The sequence below is a fragment of the Astatotilapia calliptera genome, chromosome 6 (assembly GCF_964374335.1).
Source record: "Astatotilapia calliptera chromosome 6, fAstCal68.1, whole genome shotgun sequence".
Lineage (NCBI taxonomy): Eukaryota > Metazoa > Chordata > Actinopteri > Cichliformes > Cichlidae > Astatotilapia > Astatotilapia calliptera.
The window spans coordinates 1,385,001-1,397,248 of record NC_137427.1 but is presented as its reverse complement, the minus strand read 5'-3'; the positions used below and the strand labels follow the sequence as shown (position 1 = coordinate 1,397,248).

Below are 12,248 nucleotides of genomic sequence, written 5' to 3'. Positions count from 1 at the left end.
GGTGGAGAGAGCCTCAGGTTTCCGTGCTCCGTCTGAGGATCACTGCGACTATTTCCTCCTTTCTGACTCCTCTTTTAATATTTTTGTCCCTTATTTTTCATTCACTCTTGGATAACTGCCAGTCTGCAGTCTTAAAGTTTAAAATCTTTGCATTTATATTTAATAACCTGGTTTGCAGTGTGTGTGTGTGTGTGTGTGTGTGTGTGTGTGTTGCTACCTCCTTTTGTTCCTCTGTAAAAGCAGTGAGACGTTCTAATGCACATGTGAGATGCACATCACCAAACTGATGTGATTTTGGTGTTTGATTTTTGATTTTTTACAGCAGGCCTGCTTTTACATAAACAGCTGTGCATGTCTTGCCCTCACTGCATTGCTCTGCATACCAAACAGCTTCCATACTCTTTCACTGAACTTACATTCATTGCTGCACGCGGCCTACTTTGTTCTTATGTTAGACTGAGCCAGCAAAACTCTTTTCTGTTAACATAAAGATGTTGAATTTGATTCCATCTAATATAAGAAGAAGGGGAGAGTCAGCAGTACGTCTCTGTGTTTCTACAGGATAAAGAAGAAATAAGAAATACGAAAGGTTAAAAATACAAACAAAAGGTTCTGGTAGCTTTAATCTTTATTGTTTATCTGGTACTTAATTACTTTGCTTTAGTTTGGATGAGAGCAGGAAAAGCTGAAAATATATTTCATAAATCTTTGCCCACATTTGCCGGGCCGGATTGGACTCCTTGGGGCCGGATTGGACTCCTTGGGGCCGGTTTCGGCCCCTGACCTTATGTTTGACTCTCTTGCTTTATAATAGATTTATTCTACAATAGATTATAGGTGTTTTATGCTTAGATTGCATTTCTACTTGCACAGTCATAAACGGGAGCCATCTTAAAACAGGATGTCCAATATTTAATGAATATTAAAACGTCACGTTTGCAGTTAAAGTCTGCAGCCGGAAGTTATTGTCGGTTTTCTGGAGAGTGTTGACATCCGTCAGCGCCCGTTAAAAATCAAATGAGCAGTTTTGTTTGTATCGTCTCGTCACTGGTTGCTAGAAGCGGAAGAGCTGCAGCCTCGGAGCGGATCGGCTCCTTTCGCTCTCATCTCGAAAACAAACGGTTAAGCGACGTCATCAGCAGACGGAGGTTATTTTGGAACAGCAGTGAACAAAGAGGGGCTTTTTCGCGCCCTATGTTTAAAAGCCCGGGAGCAGCCAATCAGCTTTCAGGTGACGCACACAAACCCTACGGCTTGACTTCTAGGAAAACAACCAATCACATCCGCGACTGCGCTGTGTGCCCTGCGTTCAAAATTAAATACACGATTTCCGCCAATCCGCTGCTGGGGGGACGGATCTGTGTGAGACTCGATAGTATAGTTAGTGCGGCCTCGCAGACGGTGACTAAACAGTTGACCGTCCTTCCTCCTTCACTCGTTTACAGCTCGTCTTGCGGTGAACAGGTAAGGCCCCTCTGCTTTCTAATAATTGTTTAGCAAACAGTGGCTGGAAGGTGTTTGTGCTTTGTTTGTTGTATTGCAATGGTGTGTGCCGAAGTTTCTGGGGCTATTTTAACCTTTGTGCGGTAAAAATACATCTGTGTTTTTTGGCCCGTAGGTCGTTTGCGTGATAAATCACAGCAATATCAAAACGGTGTTATCTGAAAAAGCAAGCAGTTCGCTGCTGTTTAAAACCGAAAAGCATCAGTTTTGTGGGGTGTTTTTCTTGCTCGGTGCTCTGTAAGATGGTGCTGTAGCTCAGTGTGTGTCCGACTTAGTGCGCAACATGCCGTTCAAACGCCATTTGGTTTGGTAGCTTAGCTCGCAGCACGACGGAAGCGCCTCTCTTTTTAAAGTTTGGATGAAGTCTCCGGCTGTCTCGGAGTCGCTCTGGGTGCTGGCTACACGTGTTTAAAGGCAGAAACCCGGGGAACTGCTCGCAGTGTAGCGGAGCGGCTGTATTGCAGAGACTTTGTTGGGGAAGTTTTTGGCGCAGTTGTGTTTAGGCGGGAAGATACAAAATGGAGTCGCGTCTTTTTGTCCCGGAGAGGCAGAAAGCCGATTAGAGCCTTAAAACACTCCCGGGCGTCTGCTCGCCCTATTTCTGCTGCGGTAACACCACTTACGGCCACACGACGGCAAATGTGAGGATATTACCCGCTTTAATTTAAAACGGTGAGGCCAGGGAGCGGTTATTGTGCCGGGGTGGGCGTGTAATACGAAACTCGGAGTCGTTTTGGTGGTTTAGTGTTTGGTTTCATTTCTGGTTTTCTTTCTGGTCTTTATTTTGCAGATTAATCGCAGCCATGACAAAGGATCCGAATAAGCCGAGAGGAAAAACCTCCTCCTACGCTTTCTTTGTGGCGACCTGCCGCGAGGAGCACAAGAAGAAGCACCCAGGGACCAGCGTGAACTTCGCAGAGTTTTCCAAGAAGTGCTCAGAAAGATGGAAGGTGAGCCCCGCGGTTTATTATAAGCACTGATGTTCTGATAATTTTTTTTAAATTTTATTTGTCCTTTTTAAAAATTAAAACGTGTGTGTGTGGTAGACCATGTCCCCTAAGGAGAAGGGAAAGTTTGAAGAGATGGCCAAGAACGATAAGGTCCGATATGACCGGGAGATGAAGTCCTACGTGCCACCTAAAGGTGCCAAGAAGGGAAAGAAGAAGAAGGACCCCAACGCCCCCAAAAGGCCCCCGTGAGTCTACACTCGCTGCTCTTTGTCTGTAAAATGTTTTCAGTTAGATTCTTGGGATTAAATTTGTTGTTTTCCCTTCAGCTCCGCTTTCTTCGTCTTCTGCTCCGACCACCGTCCCAAGATCAAGGAGGATAACCCTGGGATCTCCATCGGCGACATTGCCAAGAAGCTTGGCGAGATGTGGGCCACGCAGGGCGCCAAAGACAAGGCCCCCTACGAGGCCAAAGCCGCCAGACTGAAGGAGAAATACGAGAAGGTGCCCCTGTGTTTTCGGGTGGTGTTGGATGGTGTAGCGTGTCTCTGAGGTGGCGTTCCTAACGTGTCTCCTCTTCTCCTTTTCCAGGACGTTGCTGCCTACAGAGCCAAGGGTGGCTCTGGGAAGAGCGACGCTGGAAAGAAGAGCGGGCCCGGCAGGCCCGCCGCCAAGAAGGCTGTACCGGCTGATGATGATGATGACGATGATGAAGACGAGGAGGAAGAGGATGAAGATGACGACGATGAGGATGATGACTAAGTGGTTTCTGTGTTTGAGGATGTGAAGTTTGCGTTGTTCAGCTTATGTTTGTTTTTTGGGTTGGACTCGTCCAACGGTATAGCCTGCTGTCCCTGTCGGTCGGCCTCGGTCGACCTGTACTCCTCTTCTTCTAATTCAGGGATTTAGATTTTATTGTCCCTTAGTCCCCTTTAAGTTTTATTTTTGTTTTACAACTGCTGAAGTCGGGTCTGTTACACCTTAGATCCTGGTTTAAAAAAACGTGCAGCCAGATTATTTCCTGTGATGATGCGATGAACTGAAACTCCTGTGCAGACGGTGGACAGCAGCCAGCCAGGAAACGTTTTCTTTTCTTTGTTTGTTTTTTTTTATTTTAAGAATGATTGTTTCTGGAAGCACTGCTCATGTTTTCTGTTCCAGCGGTGCCGTTTCTTCACTGTCATTTTACTGCCAGGATTTATCTGTAGTTTGGTTAAAAGAAAAATGTTTGCCGTCATTTTTAATGTGGAACTTTGAAAACATGTAGAACGGATTTTTCTTTTTGTAATAAAATTTTGTATATTGCCTATAAGTGTAGACTGCTGTGTGTCTAAAGCTCACATGACTGGGGGGGGGGGCAGTCTGAGTGGGTAGATGAAGAAATGAATGTAAGCAGAATGAGGCTCGTTGTGCAGCAGCAGACTCACTGCAATGTTAAAAATCAGCCTTGCACAGTGTAGCAATGACACTCAGGTGGGTTTAAGTACTTGTGACCCATGTTTACAACATGATTTTTCATCATTTTAGAATCAGTGGTAAAAGCATCCATGTCAGCTTCAGTCCTTTAAACAGATTCTCCAAAAATCAGTCAACTCATGTGACTTAAAGAGTGACGACAGACGGGCCAATCACAGGGCCTCTAACATGTGATGTGCAGTCACTGTTCTGTCTGAAGCAGCTGAAAACAAAATATCTGCAATGACAAATTAAAGGCTGGCACTGGAAGGAGACCCCAGCGTCATCATAGGAGAGGTTATAATGTGGGCGTGGCCTGGGAGCACTTTACCACCACTCAGAACTGGAAGGTGTTGCTGAGGAGAACAGTCTGAAATACCTGCTCAGCTTGCTGCTCTGCACAGAATAGGTGGTTGGATGAATGACAAGTTAAGAAAAACCAATCCAGTTTTATTTTGACCCCGGTAGACGGCTGGAGGTCTCTTCCTGTTTAAATGGAGTTCTTCCTTTCCACAGTTGCCAAGCGCTTCCTTTTATTTAAGAATTAATTTCTGTTTATTGCGAACATTTTTGTACAATCTGTGTTTTGCTCCCAGAGGATCATCTGAATGTTGTGGGTCAGTATAAAACTGTTGTTGTTGTGAAATGTGTAAATATTTAACAATAAATGTAAATAAACGAGAGGTTCCCGTCACCGATTTACACCGCGGACACTCTGACTGACAGCCCGGACAGCCAATAGCTGATCACAGACCGGCCTCCCAGGGACCAATCAGCGCAGCTGCTGCTCCTACCTCTGCCGGATGACGGTGAGCTGGACGCATTTCAGCACCTGGGAGCTGTCCGCCGTGCACGAGCCTGCCGACAACTGACGGTAAGACGAAACACACGCACACAGACACACGCACACAGACACACGCACACAGACACACGCACACAGACACACGAACTGGTCGCGTGTTTGAAATGTTGAAAAATTAATCCAGGATCCGTGTCTTCAGCAGTGTGCGTGTGTGTGAGTCTGTGTGAGTCTGTGGGTGTGAGGTTCCTGCGACACGCAGGTGTCTCGTGGATCAGTCGCAGTGACGGAACCTGTTGATGCGTCGACATGTTGTTCAGGATCAGATGAAATGATGGCGGGAGCGCGCAGAGCTTTTAACCCCCCGTGCTCCACGTCAGGGTGCGTGACGTGGTCGGGAGGACTGTTGTGAGTCCGTCCACAGCGCGCGACTTTGTCGTTTATGAGGCCCGTGAAGTGTGCGAAGACCACCGTGACGTCAGCGCTTCACCGGGGGGCGCTGACTAATCACACGAGTGCCGCGTGCTGTGTCACCGGGTCTCCGCCGGGTGTACCTGTAGAGAGCAGGTACACCCCTCCCCCTCCTGCATCATTCAGAGCTGAGTCCTGATTGGTCTCCTGGGGTGTGTTTAGTTTTAATGGAGCTCATTCACAGATTATATTTCCGCACAGGAGGAGCTCAGGAGGCCCAGCGCAGGTGTGATGTTTGTTACTGTTCCAAAATGTTCACTTTTAATAATAAAGGTGATTAAAGGAGCCCATCAGCACGGCTCACACCAGACAAACGAACACCTGACTCACCCTAATCTCTACCTACCTACCCTAAGCACCGTAGCCTCTGTTATTGACCGGTTTACCTCTGACTTACTTTGCTGTGCTATTACAGGTAATCAATATGAAAAGGTTGTCACATCTGGAGCCAGATGTGAGCCTTTGCTGACCCCCGGTCATGTGTTTATATCCTATGGAACTGATTAAAGGTCAATGATGTTATTTAATAAACAAATAATGTTGTAGACGGTTTCAGAGGTTTAAACTGGGTCTGGAGCCTCTTTCCTGCTGTCTTTGCCTGACACACAGCTCATGATGCACTGTTTCTATCAGAGACTGTTTAGGCTGAAAAACAACAGGAAGTGATGCATAAAAAAGTGTTTTTGTTCCTGTGAGAAACCAGTTTGCACTCTCGGGAGCTCTCAGGTACTGGAAGCCAGCTCAGGTTTGAGATGATGATGCAGATTATTTAGAAGTAAAACGATTTTAAAAGTCTCAAATCTTTAAACACACCAAAATATTTTTTAGGGGTTAAAAAAAAAATCAATCTTTGTGTCCAAACGTGTTGACAGTGTAGTCATCACTGTGGCTGCACACGGTTACTGTTTAGCTGATTCACACCATTATCTGTTTAATGGAGGATGATAAATGAAGATGTAAATCAGCCTATTTGCACCTGACAGGACGAGGTTACAGGCCAGCACATCAACAGGTGTTTGAAGTTACCTTTGATAGCGACTCCTCGCTCTCCTCTTTCCTTTCTGCCTTTGTAGCTTCTCTGATTTGGTGAACTGGCCCTTTAAAGATGATCACTGACGCCACTTCTTTTTAAAAAATTATAAACGCGTAAAAGATCAAATCAAACCAAACTACTCGCACAGAGCTCGCAGTGTGTCTGTGAGGTATATCATGAAGGTGCTTTGGGGTTTCTTAACAGTGGACAAATGACATGATTTACAGCCACAGCATTAAAAGTTAGTGGGTGGGGCCAGAGGTAACCTCATGATCTGTGACGATGAGCGATAACTCAGGAAGAAGATAAACACAAACTGTGCAGAGGTGTCAGTGTGCTCTCCTCAGGGTAACGACTCTGGACCTCTGCTCTATGGTCACGGGCTCAGATTGGAGGCTGGGTAAACACTGTGGGCTCTTTGGGCTGCTGCTGTTGGGGAGAGTCTTTACCATCTGTGGTGACTGCGACTGCTCTGTAGCGATGTTTAGGTGGGTGACGTGCTAAAGTAGCATCCACACGATCTCCAGGACCCGAGTGCCCAGCAGAGCACTGAGACGTGAGTGTCTGCAGGACTCTCGGATGGGCGTGCACGCCGATCCCCCACGGCCTGCTGTGTCACTTCCTCGCAGTAAGAGTTATTAGGCAGCGGCCAATCACTGCAGAGATTAATTCAATCCTCGCTCTAATCATCTCATCCCAGGCCAACCTGTTGATGCATGTAGTTTGCGTGCGTGCTGTGAGTGTTAATCTGCTACAACTATTTATGTGTAAATACACACAGCCACACTCATTCCAATGCGACAGTCCAGTGATAATTATAGGAACACACACCTAATCCAAAACCAGTAAACTGGTTAAAACTAAAGTGTTTGTGTGTCTGCAGGTGAGGATGGCGAAGGTGAAGCAGGTGGGCCTGTTGGCAGCAGGCTGTCAGCCGTGGAACAAAGACGTGTGTGCGGCCAGCGGAGACCGCTTCGCCTACTGTGCTACGCTAGCTATATACATCTACCAGGTGATCTACCTGTGTGTGTGCGTGCGTGTGTGTGTGCGTGTTTAGACATCTTTGTGAGGACAGAACATTGGCATGTTACCATACTTATGGGGACAAAGTGTCCGTCCTCACGCGTTTGAAGACATTTTTGAGACTGAAGATGTGGTTTTAGTGTCAGGGTGACTGTTGTGTTAGCGGCTAAGGAAAGCATGCTGTCACTTAGATGTGCTCATCGAGATATGAAAACAAGTGTGTGTGAGAGTGTGTAGATGCTGTAACACAAAGTTGGTGTTTTCTGGGTAAAGCACTGTCGATCGCCATATTTAAAGCTGTGACTCCGCCCATAAAAATCATAGAGCTGGGTTCTCTGTGGCTTGTGAGCCGTTGAAGTTTGCAGCTCTGTCTCTGGACCTGCTCCAGTGCGCAGCATCTTCAGTTTCATCTTATGTACTTTTGATTTGTTTCTGTGCTGCTGTGGTCCACAGTCTCCTGCATTTTTATTCCATGAACTTCTTTGTTACTTAACCTCCACAGCCAGTCCTGTCAGCCAATCGTATCGCGGCATATTATTTTCCGAGCCTCACAGTCGGCGTGTTGAGGAGAAATCAGGACGTTGCCTTGTGAGTGAGTCTGTGTGTCACCGTGTTACATCCTCGTCTTGTAGCACCTTGGTTCCTGGAGGAACGTTGTTTCGCCTCACTGTGTATTTTTAAACTGTATATGGTTGAAGTGACAATAAAGTTGAACTTGAACTTGAACTTGAACTCGTGCAGCAAACAGGACGTAGTCTGTATCAGAGGCACCATGATCGCAGTGCTGACACTTCATTCACACTTTATTCTCCAGGTGAGCAGTACTGATTTTTACTAACGCGGTCCGAATACTCGGGCGTAGCGTGCGGGTAATGTGGCGACAGCTTGCGTGACTGTCATCACAGGAATCCTCCAGAGGTTCTCCGGAGACAGCTGCTCGGGAAAAGGCGCCGCTTTCTTTTCCTGTTCTGTTTTCCTTCATGATTTTAGCTGTGAGTTTGCAGATCGCCGGGAACACCCGAGGTGGAGCTTGTCTGTCTTTGTGAATGTGACCGGGATGAACTGGGAATCCTGAAACAGGATTTTTGTTGCTTCTGTAAGTTGAACTGAGATTTGATGTAATCTGTTTGTTTTTTTGTTAATCTGGATTCACGTGTGCGAGATGACCTTTGAACTGCTCTTGTGGTGAACATTTTTTGGAATGTCCAGATCACGTCTGTCGCCTGAGCTCTGATCAATGCACGAGTCCTTCGAGGTGTTTGATTGTAGAGATCGTCCCAGCGGGCTCTGAGCTCTGACTCTGGGGGATGAATAACCCGTTCCTGGGTTTGCGCCTTGTAGAGTACCAGCTCCCCCAGGGAAACCAGCTCATGTCACCAGGGATTATTTGCTGTCTGCACGGTGTTGCAGGAGGCACCGATGCAGATGGTCAGAACGAGACCTCCAGGAGGAGATGTAAACGCAGCAGCAGTGCTGGAGGTAGTCAGGAGGTGCACAGGGCGGCGACCTGCAGGAAAGGATTCTTGATTTCTTGGGCAGAGTTGTGGAAGTTGACAGATTTCTGAGAGCTGTTTCATTCGTTCTCTTGTCCTCGTTGCAGTTGGATCAGCAGTACAATGAGTTTAAATTGAGGTCCATCATGTCAGAGCACAAGAAGACCATAACAGCGATCAGCTGGTGCCCCGACAACCCCGACCTGTTTGCTTCGGCCTCAGCTGATAACCTCCTCATCGTGTGGAACGTAGCAGAGAAAAAGGCGGTGGCGCGACTCGACAACACTAAAGGTAGCTGGATGATCCACGCCGGGTTGTTTCAGCACAGATCTGTAAAGCCTCACAGCCTCTTCCTGTTTCTCAGGCGTCCCCGTGTCAGTCAGTTGGTGCTGGAACTCGGCCGACGGAGTGGCGTTCGTCTCCCAGCGCGGTCCGCTGTACATCTGGGTCTACCGAGGTCCCGATCCTGGGGTCACGGTGCATAAAGAAGCCCACTCCTTCCTGTCTGACATCTGTCTCTTCAGATGGCACCCCACCAAGAAGGGGAAACTGGTGTTTGGACACACAGACGGGAGCCTGTCGGTGTTTCAGCCAGGTACCGACCAACACGAGTTTTGAATGTGTGGACGCCTGGAGGTCTGTGATCATTGTGTGTCATTCCCCTGAAAAGAGAAGGAAAGTCAGTGGATTTTATTTGAAATTACAATAAATTATATTTACACATTTATATACATTTACTTAGAATATAGTTATTTCTTTGTTTCCTGTAAAAAGCTGACTTGTTAGCCTGTTTTTAGTGTTCGTACCTTTAAGCATTTGTGTGATTATAATTACTCTGAAACGTCAAATGAAATACATTCAATAATTAATTACAGGAGATTACATCTTTAGTCACAGGCCATGTTATCAAGTGTTGCCGTGTTAAAAAAGTATTTTGATTTTATATTTGTAAGTTTTCAGTGTTTTGTATCCAGATGAGAGACGTGACGCAGAACACACGCAGTTTTCACAGAGATTTGCACAAACATTCGTATTAAAGGCCGTTCTTACAGGAAGTCAGGTGGGTGCTCGTTCCTAATATGGTCGTGACAGCGCCCTGAAACCAGCTTATCCACTCAGAGGAATAAGTGGGAGGGGCTAGGTCAGTTTGTGTCAGACAGAGGGTGAAGTGAGGAACCTGCACCGAGGTCCAAATTTAGATAAGTCAAGTCATCGTTATTTATATAACACATTTAAAAGACATGAAGTGTCGGCCAAAGTGCTGAACAGAGGGATGATATAATAAAAGGATTAAAATAGAAAGAAAACATTATAGAAACACTGTAAGACATCCGTGTATGTTTGTAAACAATGTGTGTACATGCAAATACGCACACATGCATGCATATACAAAAATGTACACATTCACACACAAGCGCACATACGTGAACATAAAATACATGTATAAGTGTCTACACATGCAAGCATCATCCACTGAGATAAAAGACCAGAATAGTTAAAACAGAATAAACGAGGTGTCAGAGACATCCGAAAGGTAGGTCTTCAGATTCGATTTGACGACTTGCAAGGATGAAGAGGATTTTCTAAAAGAGGGGAGATTGTTCCAGAGTCTCGGGGCGGCAATGGAGAAAGCCCTGGATTTATTTGCTTGTCCAGCTTGAGGGTGGAATCAAAAATGAAACCAAGGTTTTTTTACGTGGGGATGTACACGAGCTGATAATGGGACAAGTCGTTTCTTATGAGACTAACAGAGTCCTGCTTACCGAAAATTATAATGTTGGATTTGTTGTGATTCAATTTGAGAAAGTTCAGAGACATCCAGCAATGTATGTCGCTAAGACACTCTGAGACTTTCTGCAGCGTACTGTCAGCACCTGGTTTTAGAGAGAGGTAGAAATGTGCATCGTCTGCATCGGAGTGACAGGAAATCTGGTGTTTCTGAAAAATGGAGCCTAATGCGAGCACGTATAAGGAGAATAAGACCGGGCCCAGAATAGAGCCCTGAGGTATTCCACAGGTGAGCGTAGCTGGGAGGAGTATTTGTTACCCAGCATCACAGAGTAGGATCTGCTCTCCAGGTAAGAGGCAAACCATGTTAGAGCAGAGCCTTGAATGCCGACACGTCTTTAGACGGTTTAGTAGGATCGTGTGGTCGACAGTGTCCAATGCTGCGCTCAGGTCTAGAAGAATCAAAACGGTACTTTTTCCAGTGTCAGCAGCTAAAAGCACATCGTTGAACACCTTCAGTAGAGACTCTGTGCTGTGGAAGGCTCTGAAAGCAGACTGCTATTTATCCAGAATATTATGTGTGTCTAAGAATGAAATAAAGAAGGATTATTCTGTCAAGCATGCAAATTCAGTGTGTCCAAAGAAAAGACCTTTACCCCCCGTTCTCTTCTTGAGGGAGTAAAAGCCAAAAGCACGTGCTGCGTCCGGAGTCTTTAGAGGGGACAGATGAGGAGGACCCTGTCAGTGCCTTGGAGTGGGACCCTTTGTCAACCGACTATTTACTAGGTCAGATCTGAGAGCAGTAAAATAGCTTTTTGTCTGGTCTGTGGCCCGTTCGCCCACAGAAGCGATGAACTGGTTGCCTCTCTTTCAGTGTCTAACCTTCATAACGGCATCCGGCTGGTGGACAGCGAGGCCTTGGCCTGCATCACGTCGTTCTGCTTCCCCTCAGCTGCCGCGTCCGTGCAGTGTTTGGCCTGGGTCCCGTCTGCGCCCGGCATGTTCATCACCGGAGGTAAAGCCTGAGTGTTCACGTGGGATGCGTGTTCCCTTCTGTTTGCTCGGGTGGACGTGGGCTTCGGGCAGCCGGTGTGTGGGACATGCCGCTCTCCTGCTGCCATCTTTTATGCATAGATTCTTATTTGCATGATAATGAGAACATTTGACTTGTGAAGTCCACAATAACACATTTAAGTGGGTTCACTGAATATATTTACAGTATGAAAGAGCCTCCGAGGCGTGTCCAGTGATTTGTTTCTGTCCCTCAGACTCGCAGGTCGGCGTGCTGAGAGTGTGGAACGTGTCTCGCTCGACTCCGCTGGACAGCTTTAAGCTGAAAAAGACGGGATTTCACGCTTTGCATGTCCTCAACTCCCCACTGGCCAAGAAAGGTACCGTCTTTAGTAAATGAGCTGTAACAGCAGGAGAGATGAGAAACACTGAAACAGCTTCAGTTTGAGTCAAGATGGAGCAGTCGGTCAGAGCAAAACCCAACAGACACGCACAACATCTACTGATTTATTCAAATGATTAATCCTCCACCATCCACCCATCCATCATCTATCTATCCATCCATCCACCCACCCATCCACCCATCCATCCATCCACCCACCCATCCACCCATCCATCCATCCATCCATCCATCCATCCATCATCCACCCATCCATCCATCCATCCATCCATCATCCACCCATCCATCCATCCATCCATCCACCCACCCATCCACCCATCCATCCATCCACCCACCCATCCACCCATCCATCCATCCATCCATCCATCCATCCATCATCCACCCA

General features: G+C 46.7%; 2 protein-coding genes across 8 annotated transcripts in view; both read left to right on the top strand.

The window, feature by feature from the left end:
* The first annotated feature begins 1,048 nt into the window (after positions 1–1,048).
* Positions 1,049–3,762, top strand: hmgb2a (high mobility group box 2a). Of its 2 annotated transcripts, none has more exons than XM_026169607.2 (5): positions 1,049–1,464; positions 2,294–2,453; positions 2,550–2,698; positions 2,780–2,954; positions 3,042–3,762. In XM_026169607.2, the coding sequence occupies exons 2-5, from the start codon at positions 2,307–2,309 to the stop codon at positions 3,210–3,212; spliced, it is 642 nt and encodes a 213-aa protein (XP_026025392.1). In that variant the 5' UTR covers positions 1,049–1,464; positions 2,294–2,306; the 3' UTR covers positions 3,213–3,762. The 2 variants fall into 2 exon arrangements, with proteins under 2 accessions (XP_026025392.1, XP_080158436.1); XM_080302310.1 differs by lacking the exon at positions 1,049–1,464 and adding an exon at positions 1,725–2,175.
* An 899-nt stretch (positions 3,763–4,661) lies between these two features.
* Positions 4,662–12,248, top strand: part of wdr17 (WD repeat domain 17) — a 27,935-nt gene continuing 20,348 nt past the window's right edge. For 4 of the 6 annotated variants that reach the window (XR_013909391.1, XM_080302263.1, XM_080302264.1 and 1 more), the window contains exons 1-7: positions 6,906–6,944; positions 7,092–7,220; positions 8,832–9,015; positions 9,089–9,319; positions 11,128–11,238; positions 11,327–11,467; positions 11,721–11,843. Coding sequence is in view for 5 of the 6 variants with exons in the window: in XM_080302263.1 (XP_080158389.1) it covers positions 6,921–6,944; positions 7,092–7,220; positions 8,832–9,015; positions 9,089–9,319; positions 11,128–11,238; positions 11,327–11,467; positions 11,721–11,843 (943 nt within the window). In the remaining variant the exon portion in view is untranslated. Of the gene's footprint in view, positions 4,780–6,905; positions 6,945–7,091; positions 7,221–8,831; positions 9,016–9,088; positions 9,320–11,127; positions 11,239–11,326; positions 11,468–11,720; positions 11,844–12,248 lie in introns of those variants that run through there. The other 2 variants (XM_026169526.2, XM_080302265.1) reach the window with 2 other exon arrangements.

Bases quoted from the DNA above. Each gene is read 5' to 3' on its own strand.
- hmgb2a (XM_026169607.2), top strand. From the start codon at position 2,307: ATGACAAAGGATCCGAATAAGCCGAGAGGAAAAACCTCCTCCTACGCT. The intron at 2,699-2,779 runs GTGAGTCTACAC...TTTTCCCTTCAG, and splicing joins AACGCCCCCAAAAGGCCCCC to CTCCGCTTTCTTCGTCTTCT. The intron at 2,955-3,041 runs GTGCCCCTGTGT...CTCCTTTTCCAG, and splicing joins TGAAGGAGAAATACGAGAAG to GACGTTGCTGCCTACAGAGC.